Genomic DNA, 23,645 nt, shown 5'->3' with positions numbered 1-23,645 from the left:
CTTGGTGCCAGAAGACAAAAGCAGGGCCCTTGTGTACATAATTGGTATCATAACCCTCATATCTCTTAGCTGAGTAGTAATGCATCCACACATACATATTATAAACAGTTGTCTTGTGGAAAACATAGTTCCCCTCCACTCTTGTGTCATTGGTTCTAAGGATTATATACCAGCTGCTGTGGCTCTGTTTCGCCTTGTGCAGGCTCAAGAAAAAGGTCTCCCTCTCAGAATCAGTCATATCTGTTATCTCTTTCTTCTCTATGTCGTGCCGTTGCTCACATTGGGGTCCTCTCCAGCCACTGACTACAATCAAAACCATCATAGTTTCCCGAGCAATTACAAGCTGCGTCATAGAAGTAGCGAGGCCAGTCCACACTGTAGTCCAGGGGTCTTGGTGAGTATTTATGCCGAGCTTTCAAACAGATTCCTCTCCCTGAGCTAAACCCACAAACGGAGCCATTGAAGAGGCGACAACACGTCCGGGTGTTTAAAGCCTCTGGTGTTGTACAGGCGTGTGGAAACTGAGCCTCCACCTCTCTGGGGCTTGTCAGAGACAGCACAAGGGCCAGACGAAACCAGTGCTGTAGCAGTCCTGTCAGAGCAGATGGAGACAGATAGCTGCCCAATAAGGTCCAATAAACTTCCTTTTGAAGAGTAAATCGTGCAATGCTGTCGGCCGAGTACTGACCTTACGTACCAGATTTGATTCCGACCCGCGGCCCATTGCTGTGTGTCCTAATGCTGCGTTCACACTAAACACATTTTGCAGCATAAGACTACAATATTTGAACAAGCGTCACATCTGGGATTTTCCTATAAGTGTCGAAACAGCCGATTGTTTACACTGCTCGATGACGAGAGGTATGTTTTCATGTGACAGCTTAGTGCTTTACTGATTAGCCGATTTTTTATTTTTTATTATTTTTAATATTTAATTGACTGACAACTACATTAATGGACAATTAATAGATCAACTGAGAACGAAAATATTTTCAGCAGGTATGTACTGTATTGTTTCAAAAATTCACAATCCAATATGTCGGCATGCATCAACCTACGAGACAAGGATTTAATGTTATTTGTTATTTGTTGGATAAATGTGATGATGTTCAGTCTGCCAAACATGTCAGGTCCTGCATAAATAGTATGAGTTTTCTTCAAGTTAACCGGGTCCCACCTTCTGAATATATTTCACTCCTCCTCTGTTTACTCAAGATGAAACGCGGTCTGTCAGGGAATAAACAGAAGGACGGAGGTGGAACCAGCTGTGGGTCTCCGGAGACTCTTAAACGTCCCGCAGGCAGAGGAGGGAGCACGATTTGGAGGAGGACAGAACCCGCTGGGGCTGTTTGCCTCAGGAGATCCTGCTCCACATCTTCCAGTATCTGCCTCTGCTGGATCGGCCTTATGCTTCTCAGGTACCCATAATGAGCCATCAGCTATCAGCCTGTACAGGAAGCAGTAACCTTTCATGTTGTGTTGTTTCACAAAGCTTTAGTTACGTCTTTACTTCATTTCATACTCTTAGATGACTCAGAGCAACGTTGTTGTGAAGCAGGTCGTGGAGGCAGATTCTCATGACGAACCTCGTGACTTTTCTGTCTGTATATCTGTGTGGAAAGTCAAATGTTACATGTGCTTCGTTAAGAAATCTGGCTGCTTTAGTTAGTATACCCTGTCCCGTATTATTATCGAACGCTGAGTACAAGTGACAAGTTGACTCCACCAAATTCAACAAAGGCCAGTGGCGTCACAGCCATAAAACATATAAGGTATTCAGAATGGTTGGTAGTAATATCTTTACTATTATTTTTCAAACAGGCACAGTTTGGTAACTGCTGCTTTCAAGTGGCACCCTAAAGCAAAACACTTACCACAGGTTAAAACAAGTCAGTTGGTCTCTTGACAATACACCAGAGAGGGTTGAACACACACATACACTCATACGCAGTGTTTTTTTTTCCCTCCAAGTATTTTACTCTTGACATTTGAGTCAGGGTGAAGGCTTGTCTTATTAATGGTTTCCTTTTTCTCCTGCTAGTCATATTTTGTCAGCTTGGCTCAAGGTTCAAAAAGCATTTTTGTCCACAAGCCCTTTTGTGCAAATATTGTTTATTTCAAATATGATACAGTGTAAAATACATAGCGTAGCAGTGTGTCCTCACGGAATTCAGTTTCCTACTGGCAGGTTGTTTTGCTGTGCGACATTTTTTTATTCTTAGAAGTTACATTTACATTCATTCTTTTGGATGTTGAATGCACTTTCATTGTCTTTAGTAAAGTCAGCTTTGAATAACTAAACAGGTCTCTAGGCTAACTTTTCTACAAATGTAACTGTATTAATAATAAATGCATTGGAAAAATATAAATGTGCGTTTTTATTTCAAAGAAAGAGCACTTTTTAAATATAGACACGAATAATAAATGGTACAGTCAAATCTTATGGGCTACTCCAATGTAGTTAATATCATTTAAACTGAAGTGTAATGATGTGTTTTAATTCAAAATTGATACGTATTAATTGATGTATTAGCTAATCTGTCTTTGCATCACTCAGTGGTGAGCACTCGGAACGGGGCCGCACGAGTCAGCCACGCTGATCAAATCACGAGCACTAAACCAACTACATGGGCTTTAGCCGCCATTATGAACAACACAGCGTCTGTCCTATCAACACATACACACTCCCCCTCTCCTCTCTGCCTAACTCTCTGGTGCAAACTGTCCAAAGTAAATACCTAATCACAACTAGTATTGCTTGTGACAGCTCCAGTGTCAACATTCATTTTCACTTGCAAAATAAATCTATGCGCTCTTGATATATCAAAATGTTTGCGCAGTGAAATGCAACACACACACACACACACACACACACACACACACACACACACACACACACACACACACACACACACAGTCGCGCAGTCACAGTCTGGAGGCCTGACTTAAGAATGCTCCTAAAGCTCAACCAAACACAGAATATGTTTGAGAAAGTCAGACAACTTTAATCAAAATGTATATTTTCTTGGTGTCCTTTGAGGTGTGCCGGGGCTGAAAGCAGGCATTTCACATGCCAGAGCTGTGGCGTTGATTTGAGTTTGAGTTCAGCCAACCAGCCAGCTCCTACCTGAAGGCCACACACCCAGAACTAATTAAACAAATAATCAAAAGGCACTTCGACCACTTGCAGTATATGAGCTTCAAGGTATGAACCGGTGGTCAGGAGGAGTTTGTGATTAGGATGGTTAAAGTTATGGAGAGAAAGTGAAAGTTTGTTGTAAATGGAATTCTTATCTTCTTATGAAATTGAAGTGTTTCTGTTTTCTTTTTTCTTTTCCTTTCTCTGTGCCGCTTAGGTGGACAGCAGCGGAGACTCTGCGTGCAACATCGTCTCCAAACTTGTGAACTGTTTTTAAAAAAAAAATTGGGGCTCATCTCCACAATCAGGCCCAGCCTCATGGAGCTGCCTGAGACGATTATTTCTGCTGTCCTATTTATTTGTCGACAAAGCGTATACTATGCTGCCTTCACAGACACCTGGTGCCAAACATTTTCGATTACTGTTAGCACTGTAGTATTACAATGTTTTCTTCATCATTGTGGTTAAAGTACTCAAACATGAGCTTCTCTTAACTCTGGCATATTGTCTGGATGTGACACATCACCAGTTTAACATTCTGATTAAATTGTAATCGTGGGACTGAGGACAGACTGGAGGCTTCAGTGACTCACTGTAGCCTCTGCAGGAACAAGTATTACAAGACAGGACGGACTGGAGCTCGCTGCTCAGCATGCTCATTTCAGTAAATATCTTTGCAACACAATGCATAAACGTCAGCATAACCTCTACACATTCTTTTGTTAATGTTTTAAACTACTCTTCTGGCCAGATCTGCCTTTTTATTGTCGCAGCTGGTCTGATTATTACCAAGTATCTGTGTAAAGTACTAGAGTTAAAGACCTCTCAGTTGTCAGCTTTAAAAAAAAAAAGATCACACTCACCCAATTTTTTTTTTCTTTTCTTAATCTTGAAAGACAAATCACAAACAAAGTGTTCATGCATCTACATCTGAAAGGGGCCCTGTGGAGTTTGGGATCACAAGTGGTGCTGTGGAAGATTGTTTTAATGAGCATCACGTTTGTATTTTGTGTTTTACAAGCAAATGCTCAAGTTTGCACATACTTCCAGACAAGGCCGATATGACGGCAGCCATTCTTTCCAACGGCAGAGGGCAGCAAAGCAGTTATATAACTGAACTAGATGGCAGCTGCTGGCTACGTCTGCGTGTCAAATTGATTGATCTCTTGATAAATAAAACTAGCACTTAGAGCTATAGTGTGGGGAGGACTAAATATTTTTCTCTTTTGCTCTTTTCAATTATCTCACTTCCTCTCAGTGCTGACGGTGGTCTTCGTCAACTCCACATCCTTCGCCTCCCTGAAGATTGATGACATCGCTCTAGAGATGACCCCTTCCTCAACGTCCTGGTGGCCAATAACAGTGACACCCTCAACTGCAAAAAAATGAGCAGTAGCCCCCATGTTTCACCTGCAGGTACTGACAAATAGAAGGGAACGTTGCTATTGGGGATGTTAAGGAAAAATAATGATTGCCTAACTATCGTAAAGAATATGACTCTTCAAGGACAATTACAGCTGACAACGTGATTGTTGTACTTCTCTCGAACATCAGCCCCTCCCTGGGAGGTTTTTGGCAGCAGGATGTCAACTTTGAGAGGGAATGGTGGATGTTAAAAAAGTATAAAAACACATTTATCAGCCATCTACAAAGAGTTAATTAAGCAAAAATGACTTTAAAGATGAGTCTAAAAGCTGTGGAAGATGAACAGTTGCTGAGCCATGAACAGGTTGTGTAAATCTATCATCCACTCATTAATGTTTATTCTTATCCTAGGCATCCTGTGTGTCGCTGATCAGTGCTACGGCCTAAGAGAACTAACGCTCAACCACCATTTGCTGAGTGATGAGCCTCTCATTTCTCTCTTGGAGAAGCATGTTCACCTCGAGCAGCTTCGCATCGACGCGGTGAGTGAGAATCCTGGCCGATAGTTCCACGCCATCAAGAAGAGCAGCTGGGACGCCATGGTGCGTCACTCTCCAAAAGTAATCTGGTCATGAACTTCTTCCTCTACGAGGACGAGTTTGGCCCATTCTTTCCCCGTCACGCATCTGTACTTCGTCCGCTCTGCCGGTAAAGAAGTGCTGGGCCACGTCGGGCTCACCTGCCCGTGTCTGATTGAGCTGATGGTGTGTGCCAACGGGCTGCGGTCGCTGGATGAGGAACTGATCCGCATCACCCAGCGCCGCACGCAGCTGTTGGCCATCAGCTTGCAGGAATGTGAAGTGTCTTGCCGCGCCTTCGTGGAGTTTGTCAAGATGTGTGGAGACCGACTGACACAACTATCTATCATGGAGGAGGTGCTGGTTCCAGATCAGCGCTAATGGGCTGGATCATATCCACTGGGAGGTGTCAAGGCATTCGGGTCACGTTTGGTTCCCAGACATGATGCCTGGTAGATCCACGAGAGAAGATGTAAATTATATATATACACTCACTCCCAGGCACCGTATGTATGTGTCAGTGTTTGTCTCCCTGAAGAAATTGCATCACATTGAGGTTTGTTGTAATGAAATTTGTAGCATTGGTTTTAATTTTGCCATGCCATTTTATTTATACTTAGTTTTATTGAATGTATATTTTTATCTAAATGTATTTGACCTGTTGTCACTCATAGTATCCGGTACCTTATTCTCTGCGCCCTTTATTTAGGGCTAAAAACACCCTGCACTTGTTTTACTCTCGGAATTAATGGAACATTATTAGCACTTTAGAGCGTATTCACCCACGTGACCACAACAAGCTTTGGCGGCCATGTTGGGGTCCATGCACATGGGCTACATGGGAACAGCACTCACCACGGACAGCCAAACAGTCACTGCTGGTCCTGCAGGAGCGCTGGAAGCGGCGTCATCCAGACACTCGTCCTGGAGCCGGAGCTGTGTGCGACTGCGGAGAATAGTATGAACCCAGACACGGTGCGCTTAATGTTCCGACATTGTTTTATTTGTGGTATTTCCACAACAAAATATAACGCAGAAAAGGTTAATGTCCCATGGTTGATAGCGGAAATGATAACTGTTTTACAGAAACGTGACCAGGCTATATGATGGCAAAAAAGCAAAAAAGCAAAAAAGCAAAAAAGCAAAAAAGCAAAAAGCGCGTTGACCACATAAAGTGTCGAGCGAGTGAAATCTGGCGAAAAAGCGTTGCGCTTTGGGTGTGAATTCGACATAAGCCTGCAGACTTTTGTACGCCTTGAAACTTTCCTGTGTGTAAAAACTTGTCTCCAGTACGCAAAATCTATAGCAAAATCCATTGCCTCCACTAGCAGCAGGCTAACTAAGTGGACCCCAAGATGGCGCGATTGAGATGCTGACGTCACGTGAATACGCTCTATACACAGACTGGTTTTAATGCATTATATGCAGGCAGATACAGAACCTTATTTGTCATGTCATAGGTGTCCATGTGTACAAATCATTCCAACAGAACGTTTTATTTCAGTCAAGTAACTTGACACACAGACACAACAGATAAAGTAAAATGTCTTTGAGACCAGGCAGAAAATAGTCTTCCCATGTGATGGAGAAAATAAATGCATTGTGCATGCATGAGATGAGGTTGTTCACCATTATAAGCCAATATGTGTTGGTGATATTCAGGCAAAAAGCTGTCCTTTATAGTCATGGAAGGTTTCTGATTACATTTTTAGATTTACACACTGTGACAAGAATACCAGACGTTTCCTTCTGAGGCGACAGTCACCCTGATGTGGGAAGCTTGTGATAGACGGGATGGTTGATCACAAGACTCTGGTCAGATTGTCCATATAGCAAATGTCCTTGTGTCAACTGCTCCAGCCTCCTGTCGTCATGTTTCTATTGGATGTCTTGGAGTGTGTCTCTGAGACGCTGTGTCTCATTTAGAAAAATAGAGCCGTCTCTTACTCTGATCTGATCTGAACAAAGTTAAAGACATTTTCATCTCCCATATTTTTCCGAGGCACAGCTATTGGTGGAGGCGGTGCTCTTCTGTGACTTTGGCCACAATCATCTACTGTTTTTATGTAAAGTACAATGGCTTTTTTTTTTGGTTGCCTCAGCCATGTTCCTATTCAAATTGTAAATATCAAAATGTTATATTGTGAACCAAACGGGAGGAAGACATTGGAACTGATATCATCTATATATCTACTAAATTTTACTGATGCACTTTATACTCTCACGAAGAACCACAAGATCAGCCAGATGAGCTGCAATGTCATTCAGGCACTTTGCAGCCAATTGATTTTGATAAGTTGCCACTAAAGCTATCATTTCTATGAGTCATGAGCTAGATTTTTTATTGGGTTATTTTCTATTCTCACAAACATTTTAGGTAGGTTCCGAGAAATTAAATTGGTTGGGGGAATTGTTTGATTTCTGACAGATAAGCCTTTTGGAATGGGACAAACCAAACGTGCTGGAATGCTCCATCATTCACGATGCTCATCGTTTTTACAGACAGCAACATATATTCTAACGGAGCATTTGTTGAACACCCTTTGGAGGTAAATGAAGTTGCCAAAAGGGCCGCCAAGCAAGACACTCTCAAATTTGTTTACAGCCAGGTCTTTTAATACATGGACAAGGACATAGACACATCTAAATTAAGCTTGTTATCATTAGCCATGCCTGTCAGCAGCATATTTATAATTATGATCAAAAGGAAAAAACTGTTTTTCTCCATGTGAATTTAGCTCAGATATATCGAGTAACATAACTGCTACAAATGTTCGAACAGCGTTTTGCAAGATGTTTCTCTGGCTAGCAGAAACAAATGGCTGGCCTCCAGAAGGGACCACTTTTACAACGTACACTGATGGTCGTGCTTAGTTTGTCCTAAGTTATACTTATCTGTTGCATAAAATCAAGTGCCACATTATCCGGAAACCAGAGTGAATGTGCAGACAAGACAGCCTGCCAGCTAAATGTTGATGTCACTGAATGATTGCCTGAATGTGTATACGAATGAAATATTGAAGTCTCAATTATGTTTTTTGTAATAGAGTAAAAACAAAATGAATAAATGCAAGATGCTGTAAGGTGGATTCATCAAGGATGATGTTTTTGGTGGACACCCTTAGACTATGCAATAAAAGAGACTGGTACATTATTATGATCAGTTAAAGTAGGTAATTGTTCTCTAACCTCTAATGGGCACATATCATGTCCTAATTTAATGTTTTATGCCTCTGGATGTCAGCGAGGACTTTATCCTTTCCTGACTTGCAATACATTTTGTTGTGCAATTATAAAGTCATGCCATCTGCTGGTTTGATATTGACTTAATTTGTATTCAGTTTGCATTTTAATATCCAAGGATAAGACAAGTGAGGGCTGCAGCTTTAAATAGTGTATCGGTGACAGCCTTTTGTTTTAGACAAACATTACTGAGAAGATTTATTGAAAGGTAGCCATTGTACTTTCCCTAAAGACGTATTGTATTTGGCCCAATCTCAATCACCACCCTCATGGACTTTGAGGCACGTTCTCGCTGAGTCCATGAGGTTTAGGGCTGTCAAATAATCAGGTGTTATCTCGCAGATATTTTTGGCCCTTTATTAACCCTTTCCGTAAGTCATCATTAGATACTGACTTTGCCCAAGGGAATTACCCACAATTCATAGCAATGTGACATTAAACATGAAACATGCAGTTAACGAAGATGTAAAAAAAAAGGTAAACAAAGAGAAGGGCACATGGGTGTTCAGCCCAATAAATTACATTTACACAACATCATTAAGGATTAAAGATGGAATAGAAAAACACATGAAATCACAAAGGAATGCAAGCAGAGACTATATATATATATATATATATATATATATATATATATATATATATATATATATATATATATATATATATATATATATATATATCAAACATTTCGTCATGTGTTGCACAGCTATCTTGTTTCAACACTAAATAGGTCTGAAGAGTTTGCTCTGTCTGTGCCAGAATGATGGCTAACATTTATAAAAATGTTTTACCTCTTAGTAAAACAGTCACAAACTATTCGGGGGACTATGTGTGTACATAATTAGTCATTAAAAAATAATTAAACACACACCCTCATTATTCTGGTCCACAGGAGACCTTAATGAATTCTGTCAGATGTGGTGAAGTTGGCTCATCGTTTGATTATTTGCCCTCAAATCTTTTTGTTGTGTGGGCGAACCCTCGCTAAAATTACAAACCCATAAAGCCTTGAAAATTGTATAATTTTCACGTTAGTTTGAATTATTGTCAAAGCATAATTTTGAGCATTAATGTCATGTCATTTTTTATTTTTTTAATCTTTCATGCTTTTGCAGCCATTCATAACTCCTTCATGTTCCTCCTGCAGAACTCTTTTCCCTTGTTCTCAATGGGCCCCTAGGTCAAATGTCAATTAATCAAAACACTGCATTATATCCTGTGTCTAATGTACAAAAATGAAGTGTTTACAAAGACAAATAGGCAAAATGTTGCTAAACAGACAAATACACCTCTATATGGGATTCACTGTGTCAACTTATTTTTTATCTTTCAGCCATTGAAAAGGGTTACACAAAGCTTCAACCGTCTCTGTGAGGAAATTGTATCATTGTAGGGAAAGAGAATAGCATGTAATACAATACAAGTAACTGTTATTTATACTGCACTTACCTCCAAGCAAAGCTGAAGGCAAATAAACAACAGCCAACACAAGGATATAAATATAAGCACAAGGACATTCAAATGATACAGCTCCAATCTAATATGAGAGTGAACCTGAGTGCTGTCTCCTGCTCCACTCAGAGCTAATTATATTTTCTTTGTGATGATTCACATGCTGGTGGCTCTTCAGGTACGGACTAAGAGCCAATGAAGTCAGATGGCTGGTGTAACTCAAATCCACATGATCTCTCTATCATTCCAAACACAATTTTATACTTTTTTTTAAGGGTATCATCTCACAGGAACATTCTTGTCTTCATTGTTTGCCAAAAATATGCATTCAAATAGTTTATGTGTATATATTTGTGCGTTAATTCAGCCGTCAACCAGCACTGTAAACAGCTTTGTCCATCTCTCAGATTATTGCATAGGTCTGTTTTTACTGTAAGCTATTATATGGAGTGACTTTAACAGCTCTCAATGTAGGAAGCAGTGTTCCAGTGCATGTGTCTGGGGCTTTTATTGTGAAGGATAAAATGAAGAGAAGAAAGAAGAGAAGAAGAAGAAGAAGAGAATACATGTTCTAGAAGTGTGTGTAAAGAAATAAAGTGGCTGCCGTCTTGTGCGGACTACTAAAGCCTCTTGCTATTGTTTGATTACTATTTTAAAGTTCAGGCGCATCATAACCGAGTGATGGGCAAATATAGAAAGCCTATGACGTCACACGTTAGGAGATCCTCCCTGAGGGAGGGGTGGCCTGCCTGATCTCGCTGATGACTGCCTGCCAGTCAACAACCCGGGCTCGGTGAGGGTACAAGCCGTGCGGCGCGGGACGAGTCTGCTTTTTCTTGGAAAAACTTTAGTCGAACACAGCTAAAGGAAGCGGCCCACCGAGAGACGCCCGGTGGCTACACTCAGACGCCGTCGTGCTGAGAGGGGATGCTCGGCGTGGCTGGAATGACGGGCAGGTGAGACGCTCCCTCCGTCACCGACCCGGTTAACAGCAACGCGTTCGCAGCTGCTGACGTCATATTTGCTCGTCAACGTTAAAGCTGTGGGGCGAAAGTTAGCTAGCCGTTTCTTCAAGCCACCAGCTGTGTGATCCATTCGTAATGTAGTCCCGGGCTAAAAGTTTAAGAAGGCCTCCCTGTTCATACTGTTTGTATGTTCTTCCTATTGCAGCTATCGTTAGTTAAATCACGTTATGTGGTGTCCCTCCCCACATCGGCATGCTAGTTAGCTGTTAAAAAAAAAAAAATCTCAACATGTATTATTATTCATTAGCGCTCAACACTCGTGAACTCTCATCATAGAGTGTTATGAGAGTTGATTTGAGTTATTTAAAGACGGCAACTATTGCGTGGAATGACATTACTGGCCAAAATGACAACTAACTACTACTAACTACCATTACGTTACATTAGCTACTTGTTGTAGTCTGCAATAACACATATATGTCTAACAAGCAGCTTCAGTCAGCATCACACGTGTGTAATCTTTCTCTCTCTCTCTATGTCTCTCTCAATACAGATATATAGATGTGTGTGTGTGTATATATATATATATATATATATATATATATATATATATATATATATATATATATATTGACATACATACATACATACATACATATGCTTGTGTGTGTTTGAGCTTGTTCTTACGTCATTAAACCAAGGAACACCAGGAAAGGCTTCACATCGACATTCAGCTAGGTTTCAGTACCTCCCTCCTCTACTAAATTAGGAGGTGACTGTAGAATGAGTAACGGTGTTAGTGAGTTCCCAAACTGATTCACAGACGAGTTTTCCACTCTCCACAGTGACAGCTGCTAAAACAAGCTCTGGCTGTTAATGTAGTAGCTCGTTAACTATGTGAGGAATGATAACCATCTTCCCAGCCTCGCACCCCAATGGCCAGCCTAACATTTCACAGGGACTCTGGGGGAAGTCGTGTGCTAATTTGTATATTTCCTCATCTCGTGCAACAGCATCGCTAATGCCCTGGCCAGTGCCGCCTGTGAGCGCTGCAAGAGTGGCTTTGCTGCGACCGAGAAGATCGTCAACAGCAATGGAGAGCTGTACCACGAGCACTGCTTTGTGTGTGCCCAGTGTTTCCAGCAGTTCCCAGAGGGACTCTTTTATGAGGTAGTGCACTGTAAACCGTTTCACAAATCAATACATTGATGAGCTATACCTTATGTGCTGCACGTGCGCTGGGGATTTGTCATTACTCTTTTTATATGGAGAATGTTTCTCTTGAGTGAAAAGATCTCAAATATTCTTCTCTTCACAGTTTGAAGGAAGAAAATATTGTGAACATGACTTCCAGATGCTCTTTGCCCCTTGCTGTCACCAGTGTGGTGAGTATTACAGGGCCTGCTTTATTTCGGGGCCTGTCCAGATCTCGTGTTTGTGGACCCCAAAACGAAAGTATTTTGTATTTGTATATATATATTTGACCTTGTTAGATCTAATTGAGATATACTTGGTACCAGAATGCGTCCCGGTTGGTCCTCAAGTCATTATTTGAGATTAGATTTACCTATGTTTTTTTCAGCTTAAAATTATTAAAACAAACTGCTAATTTTGATAGTGGGGGCAACAGGCTTGCAGACAGGCGAGTGCCGCCTCTCACCTCCTTGCATAATGTGTGTAAGTTTAGCCTAGTTAAACCCAGAGAGAAGCCCGGCTTCAGGAAATGTTCTGTCACTGCATCAATGTTAAATAGTTCACATATGCGTCGCAATGCATCTTAGAATTGAGAAATGTCCACACCTCTGTGGAACGTTTGCCATGACACAAAACATCTTAATTAAGCTTTAATTTAATGTGGTCAGTGCTCACGCCACAAATCCTTTCTATCGGTCCCCCTTTTGCTTTTAAGTGTCTACACAAATCAACTTGACACACCTTTGATAAACCGCTCCATAGCAAGAGTGTGCACCAAAGCATCATGCCGTCGCCACATCTCCACACGCAGATTGGGAACCACTGCACTGTGGCACATTTGCATGTCAGCATCCCTGACATCCATCTGCTGTTTGAGAGCTCAGATCCCCGTCTGTCCTCACTGATCTCTAAATGGATTCATACTTTTGTTCAAGTCTTTAGTTAGAACTTCCCACTTGTGTTTAGATCACCCAAGATGCATTTTAGTGCTACCTAAGCTTAATTTAAATACTGCTCGACTGTGCCCAGGGAAAGACGGAACAGGCTAATGAAATTAAATGGTTACAATTAAAATGCATTCAACAATAAAGTGTCAATTTGAGAACACTATAGGAAGCACTATAGTGCATTGAAGTAACGCCAGAATTCCACAACGGTGAGCTCATTAGGAACTATGATATATGAATATGCATCTTGTGTATGATATGTATAGTACACTGATAACATGCAGTACCAACAAATATTGAAGGACTTAGAGTTGCCTCAAACTGATTGCTCACTTTTGGGGTTCCCTCAGGCGAGTTCATCATTGGTCGTGTCATTAAGGCCATGAACAATAGTTGGCACCCTGACTGCTTTTGCTGTGACATTTGCCAGGCTGTGCTTGCAGACGTGGGGTTTGTAAAAAATGCTGGCAGGTAAGCATCCCGCCTTATTACAGTCCTTGTATCGAGACACTGACACTTGTACTTTTCTTGACACACCTACATTTTGTACCCAGGCACCTGTGCCGCCCTTGCCATAACCGCGAGAAAGCTCGTGGCCTTGGCAAGTACATCTGCCAGAAGTGCCACGCCATCATTGAAGAGCAACCTCTGATCTTTAAGAATGACCCCTATCACCCAGACCACTTCAACTGCAACAACTGTGGGTCAGTCTTGCCTCTTCATCCCACTAAAGAGCGCAGAAAGCAGTACACACATTTATGACATCTTGAAACCCAATCAATGTGTTCTGATGTTTCTATGCCCACAGGAAGGAATTGACAGCTGAGGCCAGAGAGCTAAAGGGAGAGCTTTTCTGTCTGCCCTGCCATGATAAGATGGGTGTGCCGATCTGTGGTGCCTGTAGGAGACCAATCGAGGGCCGTGTGGTCAATGCCATGGGAAAGCAGTGGCACGTGGAGGTTTGTCTAAAAGAATGAGACTATTTATGATAATTCGAGGCAGTAGGAGAAATGTTAGCACTCTTAAAAAGATAATTTCTCCCGAGGCAGAGTGTTCATCTGTCTGGAGGCTGCTGAATTCTTTACTGTTCAAAAAGCTCCAGACTATCAACAGTGTATAGTAGTCAATTTAATGCTAAATGCAGTCGTTTGCTGAAATTAATTTAGTTTCAAACCACTTCAGGAACCTTTATCGTGCAGTCATCAGAAAAGTAGAGCTTTAAAAAACACTGTGGGATGCCACACCGGTGCGTTGAATGTGATTTAAAAACAAAACAAAAACAGCAGCAATATTTCACTACAGGTCAAGTCTATAACTTTTAAAAACATTTCTAACGAGGTAAACACATTTATATAATTCTTATGTATTATTCATGTTGTATTGGCAACTGCTCCTCTAGTCAGTTTCACATGCCCACATTAGGAGTTTTTCCCTCCCTCAACAACATTTGTTTTGTTGACAGCATTTTGTGTGTGCCAAGTGTGAGAAGCCTTTCCTCGGTCATCGGCATTATGAGAAGAAGGGGTTGGCCTACTGTGAGACTCATTATAACCAGGTAAGAAATTAAAGAGCTAGGTAAAAGAATGGACATGACGGACATAATATTAGCCATGCTTGCTTTAGTCAAAATAAAAAAATAAAAATCCTATCTGTTTTTGTTTTTTTTTAAAAGCTTTTTGGCGATGTGTGCTATCACTGCAACCGTGTGATTGAAGGCGATGGTGAGTATCAATGTGATGTGGCATCTTTAGGGCTACGTTTTAATGCAATTTACAGAGAATGTTGCTTGAACAAACAAAAGTTTATTGATCATTCTGTTTCTCTGTGCCCACCTTAGTGGTGTCTGCTCTCAACAAGGCCTGGTGTGTCAGTTGTTTCTCATGCTCCACCTGCCACACAAAACTCACTCTCAAGTAAGTGATGTCGCTGAATAAAAGCTCTCATTAATATCTTCTTTTTACAAACCAATTGTGTCCAATACTGATATTTTCTCAGAATGTTGTGTCACAGTCTTACTTGACACGTAATTTAGTGCATGGTTCACCTTCCTGCGACAACTCTTTCCTCTTTGGCTGTTTTCTCCCCCCTTTTCCTCCAATTTCTCCTCTTACATGCTTCACTTCACTTCTGTGGTTACTCAGAGATAAGTTTGTTGAAATTGACCTGAAGCCGGTGTGCAAGCACTGCTATGAGCGCATGCCCGAGGAGCTGAAACGCCGCCTGGCTCGACGTGAGCGCGACGCCAAAGATCGCAAGAAAAAACCTGCAGTCTGTCTGTAGTTATTAATCTTGACAACTCACTACTCCATTCTTGGTTGGTGCTATCTCTGCCTTCCTCTTTTTCTGTGGTGTTGCATGTTTGACAAAATGTCATGATGTCATGATTTGTCTTTTTACTTATTAGGGTAGTAGTCTACTGTAAATGTTATGTGATAATGGAGTTTTTGTGAAAACTCTGAAGTATACATTATATCAAACTTAGTTTTAGCTCAATTGATGCTTATGAGTAGGGCTTCAACTAACAATTATTTTCCTCATCAATAAATCTGCTCAACTATTGGAATATTTTTTTTAGGTCGATAAAATGTCAAAAAACAACCACAATTTAAAGTGAGGAGATTGTTACTTCAAAGACATTTTTACCCGCAGTGTTGGTAATATGTAGATATAGAATAATGCAGGTGTGAGGGGGAATCTGAAAGGTTATTGGGCGCTAGAGACACGACATTAGATTAAGTTCTGACATGGCTTTTATTTCCTTCTTTGCAGGAACAAGTTTGTTGAGTTTGACATGAAGCCTGTTTGTAAAAAGTGCTATGAAAGGTTTCCTCTGGAGCTCAAGAAAAGGCTCAAGAAGCTGGCGGAGTCCTTGGGGCGCAAGTGAGCTGCTTTACAGCCAAACCGACCCTGAAGTGTTCCTGCTCTCTGCATAACAACACACGGACCCAGAGTTGTACCAGTGCATTCTGGGATCCATTTCAATTATGAATGAATGAATATATCTACCTATCACTGTCGTGTTGTCATAAAGGGTTGCCCGTTTATTTTATTATTTCCTTCTACACACAAATGTAATTTTTTTTTTTTTACATTCCGAAAGAATATGTTTTTTTTTATTTTTATTTTTTATCATAGACAAGATTGGTGTCCCAGTTTATTATAACTTCACCATGAGCATGATCGCCAACTGCTGTCTAAAATTGTTCTGAATTTGAAGATTGTTGTTTGATATTATTATATTGAATAACATGTGTGCCTTGAGTATATGAACTATGTGTCTTAAAATGCAAATGATGGTTAAAATGACACTTACACCCAGTCACAATAGTTATGTCTTATTATATACATCTCAATTAGACTGATTGTGTGTGTGTATGTATATATATAGATATAGATATAGATGTAGATATCTATATATATATCTCATGTTACAAGAAGAACATACAGTATAAATTAGCCATTACTTGGAGCAAGGGTCATATACAAACCTCTGAGTGTTGATGAAGCCACTGGTTATGGTTAAAATAATATATTAAGGTGTGCCTCTTGTCCCTACTCTATCAGCCTGGCTCAACATGTAAATATGTTACACAGCTCATTTGTCCAATGTGAGAAATCATCCACAGTGAGTTGGGAGGAAATATATTAAAGGGTGCTAATATAATAAGAAATACAACAAATGCTTACTGTACGGTGCTGTTTAATTTCAGTAAGTATGTCAGTGAAATGTTATTGCTTTATGTTATGTTTGTAACCATCTGAGGGAAATAGTTCAAAGGAATACTTTCAGCTGATTATTTAACATGCGAACACTTTGATGTAAAAATATAATTAACGAGTCAGCACACTGCTCAGGCTGATTATACACTGGCAAATGTATTAAGAAAAAAATGAGATGTGCTACACAATACAAATATATATTTGTTTCGATGTGCGTTTTCTTTTTTTTTTATGTGACACTTCTATATTGTATTGCAAGATGGAGAATTACAGATAACTGCAAGTACAACGTTCTTAACTCAATCAAGTATACTCCCTAACACCTCACAGTGAATTCAAATCTACAAAACACCAAATAAACAATGTTAATGCCTTTTAAGGCTCTGAGATAGATGCAATCATATTTGGGATTTCCACAAATAAATGTGCTGTCCTTTATTAAAGGTTGTGAAACCTACGAACCATTTTAAACATTCAGTAATTCCAGAATTAATGTACAGTACAAACAAAAGAAAAAAACTAAGAAAACAACAATGTACAAAACCTAGAATCAAGTTGCAAGTGTGTGCACAAAGACGCCTGTTATCCTTTCCATTGAACTAAAGCCTGAGTCATTATTGATGAAACACCCCTCAATTTAACACATAATCTTCAAGTTCAGGCCACGCTTTAGTGCTAGAGAGGCAAAGGAAGAGAGAAAGTGGAAAATGGAGTCTCAAGCTTTTTGTTTTCCATCAAAGAGGTCATGTGACCTGTAATTATGTATTTGAATATTCTTGACTGATTTTGAAAGCGATGTTAAAATAATAGTTCTGTGTGTTTCACAGCTTTTGTATCTTTGGGTTCATTTGCTGTTTGCCACCTTCCAAAACACACTGACAGGAAAAATAACCACAACAATAACGCTTAATAGTTATTTTCCCCTGAAGACATTCTGACTTTTCATATCAGAAAAAGCACAGGTGTTATTAGTGACAGATGACTACTCATGGGGAACATGCAGGCGAAATCCCAACATCTGGTTCTGTTCCTGAGAAGGTGCCAGTGCCATGTTCTTGTATTGTCGTCGTAGATGTGATGGTAAACCCAGGAAGTGCAGTCTGAAAGTTGCCCATTCACCTAAGGTCATATCTAGGAGGTCTTTAAGGTCATCTGCATCACAAAAGACCAGTGCCAAGCCATTGAGGTCTTTGCTTCTCACAATATCAATATACTTACTGGGAAATTTCATTCTTTCCAACTAAAAAAAGAAAAGAAAAAAAATGTGAGCATTATCAACACAGAACAGTGATATTATTTATTTCCTGATCCTCCCTGATACGATTCATTGGATCTTTCTGTTGCATTTGCAAGAGTTAATACATACTCTTGCCAATACTTTGGATTGTCACCATTGTGTGACGTGAATAAAATACACAACCATTTCAATAAATACTGCTTTGTGTGTGTGTGTGTGTGTTTGTGTGTTATGGATATTATTTACGGTCATCTTAAAAAAAGAAGCCATTATATGTATTTACATGCAGTATATACAGTACCTCTCTATAGGTCTCATTGTTAGTGACAGGGTCATTCCACTGCCTGATTAAACTGCCTTCTTCATGCACAAGGGATTCAACTGTTGACACACTAGGATGCTTGAACAGTGAAGAATTCATTTGTTCCCTAAATCTTTTGACAGAGGATCCGTTTTGAAATATGCAAGAAGTAATGGTACAATAAGCGAGGGCCTCCACGGTTTCTTATCGCAAGATGAACAATCTTCATGAAAACAATAGTTCATTTTGGCTGCATTACTGCTCAAGTGTAACGTTGCATTTGCTGTCGTCGCCGAATCAGCAGGGACTGAAATCTGAAAGATTATTTGAAGAAGTGTCTTACCTCTTTACACACATCCTCTTTTTCCATTTTGATGATAGTTGTGATTGGCAGAGGAGCAAGGTTCCTCATCCAACCCGAATCCTTCAGCCTGGCGGTCCCTCGGAGGTGAGCCAGCTCCTTCCTAATTGAACGATCCAGGTTCACCGTCGCCTCTTCAAATGTTTTCAAGTCCTTCACCGTGAATCGGAAATCCATTCTCAGAAATCTTTCAAACATTTCGGGATCTCCATCCTGCTCAAGGAGGTCCTCAATCTGTGCACTCATCACGTACAGCTCAGCCCTGGACTCACTGAAGACTTCCCACAAGGTCTTTGAATTATCAGTGTCGGCCTCATTGTTACGATCAATAACTCCTCTCTGCTGAGCGTCTTCCACGCACTGGAAAATCCAGCTGAGGCGGCAGGGCCACTGATTAGCCAAGACCACCCATGCTGCGATGTAGTCTGGTTGAGGAAGCTCCTTCTCCAAGGCCTTCATAATTATCACAGTCAGTCGAATGGAGTTGATCTCCCTCCTCATGGACATGGCATCCTCGAGCATGTACTTGTCTAGATTCCTTGCATTGATGCTTCTGACCACCTTCTCTACTTCCTCCTCCTCTACCTGCAGTGGATCTGTCGTTCTGTCCATCAGTGGATAGGATTCTTTTGTGTCAAATACAATCTCCACTGAGGAATGGCTCTCTTTGAGGGTCCCAGTTCTACGCTTATCTTCGCTCATGATTACACACTCAAGTTGTTTTGATTTCCTGGTGAGGCTGTCAAATAAACTGCGCTTTGAATCATCACACAGTGGTGGGACGGTGAAGGCCAGCGTCACGATGCGGTTCAACATCGAATACGCCCTGTCTTCTTTGCTGAAGCAACCATCCGCAAAGTTCACTTTCTGCACAAGAACATCTGGGTTGACGGCCAGGATGGAAATGAAAGGACTCTCCTCATCTGAAAGCAGAATGTTGATCGTTTCCAGAACCGCAACAATTTTCTTGGGGGAGCAGCGTTCCAGATTGGTGATCTTCAGCACCACACGGATCCTCCTCCTCTCAAACACTTCCATAAACTGGATGAATTGAGACAGAAACCACATCTCCTTCCTCACTTCATTCATGAAGCCCAGCTGGATGCTGATGCGCTCGTTGTCCATCCCCTTCTTGATGTTCAGATCCTGGCTGAAGATGAAGTTTTTACACATTAGAAAGACAAATCTCACCGCGCTTGCGGCGGGGACTCCTATGGCAGCAATTACAACGCCCTCCAGCACACCCACATGGGTGGTTGTTCCATTCACCGGTGCGACAGGGTTCAGCTGAGGCTCTGGAAAGCCAAAGGTCAACAGGAATACGAGGACGATGAGTGGGACCACAAGAATGAACAGGCAGAGAAACCACAGAGGGCAGCAGCAACACTTTTTGGACGTCCAATGGTTTGGAGTGTCCTCCACTCTCTGAATTATGTTATAAAAACAAAACAGAACAAACAAGACACATATTAGATTTCACTGTGTTTTTGCAACACGGCGATGTCAGTCGGCAGTTTGTTGGCCATTTTGGCATGAAATATTTTAACACTATTAGATAACAATGAATACTAATGACTTTTCTGATATTTTTTTTTATGGAAGCCCATTTACGTTGCTCTGATAAAAAAAGAGAAGGATCCTGCAAGTCATTATAAGGAGATACCACTTTGTCGGATAATCAGAAATTTTGGGTGACGCACGCAAGCACACAAGCACGCAAGCACGCAAAATGGCCGATTTGACTACGCAAGGGGGTCCATGCGTGTTTTGCGTTTCTTCTGTGTTTGCGTCTCTGCGTAACACCTGAGTATAAATCAGCCTTTAGCGGTAAGCAAAGTGCTCTTTGCAAAGATGAGAAATAAAGGTCTTGTCGTTGCTTTTGAACACATGGTACCTTTTGTTGCCTAAATGTGCTAATAGATCTGTCATATATTATCATGTACATTTTTCTTTTTTTTTTTTTTTACCATCTTTTTAACATAAATGACTACTATTTACATAAAATACTACTTTTTACTTTCATCAAATTACTTTATTTGACTTGCACTTGAGTAAAATATTTTTCTTTCCATTCCTGCATATCTTCTAATATATATTCTTCGGTATCCGCCACTGAGACTTGACTCAGATTGCAGTACATCAAATTACTGTGATGTGACTTTGCAGAAATAGACCTTGCTGTCATCAGGTTGCACTCTGATATAGGCAAAAAGAAGATGGATAAAATACTTAGTTGTATGTTTTGTGGCTGAGTAAAGCCACATAAATCCACTATCATGGCAGCAGACTGAGTAGATTCACAAACCTTCTTCTTGACTTCTTCTTCTTCGTTATGTTGAGCCACACGGTAAAGCACAATTTGTAATTTCCCAAAGTTCATCTGCATGGCCTGAAACAGTCGTATGGCTATCCCGGCCCAAAGCAGGTCACTGCCTGCAAAATGCCAGGCACTAAAATGTACATTAATGAAGCGGATGTTATGGTGCTGCTGGTTCTGCTCCGTCCAAATGGGCCTGTAGAAGAGCATTCGACCAATGAGAGCCAGAAAGCCACAAAATGAAGGCGGAACTGAGCGAGGCTTGTAGCATCCTTTGTATTTCTGCTCAATCTTCGAAGCTTCCTGCTTCATGTACACTGAGGAGACACAAAACATTGATCATATCAGTATCTGCAGCAGGTTGGGGTAGGCTATATGTAAGGATGAACTTATAAACTTATAAATATGTTGGGTAGTTAGCTTGGACACAAAGAGGGTGTGTTTTTTTTCAATTCTTTGTCGCATATTATAATAAGTTGGTGAGTTGGACTTATTAGGTTTTCAGCAACGCTGCTAAAATGCCCTGGCCACAGCACTAAACCATAAACCTGTTTTAGGGCAATCTAATCAACCTGATTTTGTCTGCAATGATCGGTATTCATTTAATATTCAATTATTCAGGCCAGGGCAAGAAAAGTATTCCCATTAAAATGAAAGTGGAAAAAAACTCATCCCGACAGCACCAGGAACTTGAACTTTTCAATGTCACTTGTCCATACAATGGAAACTTAAGTTTGCATGTTTTAATCCTCACATATTTCCAATGCAAGGTGACTATGTAGCCTCTTAATTTGTGGAATTCTGAAACCTCCTGATACGTGGTTCCTTTTGTGTATGTTTCTATTCAGAAATGTGTTCAAGGTCGCACCTACTCATCGGTTGTCCCTGAGGCGAAAATATGCTCACAATTTCACATACAATTGGAGTGAATTGAAATTTGATGTGGTAAGACTTGCGCACATTTGCACTGTTACAGTCGATCCTGAGGGGGATTGTTTGGACACAGCCTCGGAAAAGCTGCCTTTTTAAGCCAACTTCTTGGAGTTGTTTTTCAACTCATTATATATCCCATATGGCCTACCTGTGTTGGGGTATATGTTGTAAGATGTGTACTTAAGTATGCAGTCCACAATGTCCGTGTTTCAATCATTCAGATTAAAACGATCATGATCCAGCTCTGAGTTGTTGCACAGCTCATTTATATGCCAAGAAGTAGCTCAAGTCTGTGCTCTATGTTCACCGTGTAGTTATGATATTATTCTGCCGCCATATAGCATTTGTATTAGCATGTGCAGCTTCTACAGTCAACACACCCTTGTTTCACACAGCCGTGTTCCCGGTGAACATCGGAGCGTGAACTCTGGACACAGAAACGTCACTGGGCTTTCCGGGGATGATTTAAAGTCCTCCAGCAAAAGGAAGAGATGTTAGCTGGGTGCAGAGTGTTTGTACATACCTGTCATTTGTTCAAGGATCATGCTAATTCGATTCTCACACAAGGAGTAGAGTCCCACAGTTGCAGGAGATGAAACTTTTGTCAGGGTCTTAGACAGCGCATATGCATAAATATCATCTGTAAAGAGAAGAAGAATATATAAATCTTGATCATATTTATATATAAATATATCTATAAAATGGCATGGATAGCTCATTTTACATCAATTTTTTTTATTCAAATTAGCTTAGCTGATGCTCTTCTGTGAGAAAAAACACAAAGTTGAGTTGCTCACATTTGAACTGAGAACTAGATCTCTGATGAACTGAATCGACTAATCATTACTGACAATGTTCTTAATTAAAGGAAAACAGGTTTTTCTCCTTTCAGCCCAATAATGCTGAACTAAACTGAAATGACAGGTATGAGCCACTTGTTCCTTTTAGGAACGATAGCGGCACAGAGACTGTAAACTCTATTAACGTTTTCCTTTTTCAAGGAAAACAGGAAGTAAACATGTTTAAACCACAGTTTATTAAATATTCTAATTTAAAATGTGTTGGCTTTAATATAGGTTACATTAAACTTTGAACTGTAAACATGATTCTTATGTTTTCCTCTCATTTTACAAACCGGGAATTAAGCTAGATGAAGAAGAATGAAAACGTATAGACTTAAAAGAAACAAAGTAACGTCCTCCATGCATCAGGTGCTAATTAATTAATGACAAATAATGAAGAACAAAACAGTCATACAGAAAGCATTTCAAGGGACGCGCAACAATATCTGCTGTTGCAATGATATACATTACAAGAAAGAACAAAATAGGAACCTGCATTAATAATAGTAATCAAATTTAAGTCAGATGGGCAAAGGAACAGAGGATGGAGACACAATGTGCACAGCCCTTATTCTGACAATAAAGGCATCTACACTCAGTTCATGATAATATTCACATTCACATTCAAGTGAATGTGAACATGAGAATAGAGACTTTCTGAGTGTGTGTGAGGAAAGCTGTGTCACACACACACGTGTCATTACCTGCGGATAACTCACCATTGGTTGTCTTATACATGTTGACTGTGTTGCGAGGTTTGCAGCTTCCACAGATAAATCCCTTTGACCTGCGACAAAATGAGAAACGGCAGAGAACTCAACGCACTGGAGGTGTGTTTGTGAGTGTGGCTTCAGGCCCGTCCTCGCTGGACATCATGCCCGAGCGTAACAATGGTGCTCCCAGTCCCCAGTGAGCTCCACTGCAAAACCCCACCGACTGAAGGGGTTGATTGAGTGCTCTCAGTGAACTTGAGCGATGTGTTAGTCCGTGTGCTAAACACGTTGACAGTTAAAAGGAAAGTACCACGTGTGGAATGAATGTCCATGAGAGC

At 40.7% G+C, this 23,645-nt stretch overlaps 2 protein-coding genes and 1 pseudogene across 3 annotated transcripts; 2 read left to right on the top strand and 1 right to left on the bottom strand.

The window, feature by feature from the left end:
- Positions 1-1,215: 1,215 nt before the first annotated feature.
- Positions 1,216-9,699, top strand: LOC137784662 (F-box/LRR-repeat protein 3-like; annotated as a pseudogene).
- An 805-nt stretch (positions 9,700-10,504) lies between these two features.
- LOC137787283 (LIM and senescent cell antigen-like-containing domain protein 1) lies at positions 10,505-16,813 on the top strand. Of its 2 annotated transcripts, XM_068579624.1 has the most exons (11): positions 10,505-10,733; positions 11,756-11,912; positions 12,061-12,127; positions 13,234-13,354; positions 13,438-13,587; positions 13,692-13,842; positions 14,346-14,438; positions 14,556-14,604; positions 14,721-14,796; positions 15,025-15,197; positions 15,653-15,738. In XM_068579624.1, the coding sequence occupies exons 1-10, from the start codon at positions 10,705-10,707 to the stop codon at positions 15,161-15,163; spliced, it is 1,032 nt and encodes a 343-aa protein (XP_068435725.1). In that variant the 5' UTR covers positions 10,505-10,704; the 3' UTR covers positions 15,164-15,197; positions 15,653-15,738. The 2 variants fall into 2 exon arrangements, with proteins under 2 accessions (XP_068435725.1, XP_068435726.1); XM_068579625.1 differs by lacking the exon at positions 15,025-15,197 and having other exon boundaries at positions 15,653-16,813.
- Positions 16,814-17,163: 350 nt separating this feature from the next.
- Positions 17,164-23,332, bottom strand: nkpd1 (NTPase, KAP family P-loop domain containing 1). The gene is made up of 5 exons (XM_068575493.1): positions 23,314-23,332; positions 22,276-22,392; positions 20,808-21,136; positions 18,485-19,927; positions 17,164-17,843 (listed from the first exon to the last, which is right to left on the bottom strand). The coding sequence occupies exons 1-5, from the start codon at positions 23,330-23,332 to the stop codon at positions 17,586-17,588; spliced, it is 2,166 nt and encodes a 721-aa protein (XP_068431594.1). The 3' UTR covers positions 17,164-17,585.
- Between the last annotated feature and the right edge of the window lie 313 nt (positions 23,333-23,645).

The sequence above is a fragment of the Clinocottus analis genome, unplaced genomic scaffold (assembly GCF_023055335.1).
Source record: "Clinocottus analis isolate CAN_PGR_092001 unplaced genomic scaffold, fCliAna1.0.p SCAF_1, whole genome shotgun sequence".
NCBI lineage: Eukaryota > Metazoa > Chordata > Actinopteri > Perciformes > Cottidae > Clinocottus > Clinocottus analis.
Note: the sequence above shows the minus strand (reverse complement) of the source record. Positions and strands in the feature narration are given on the sequence as shown.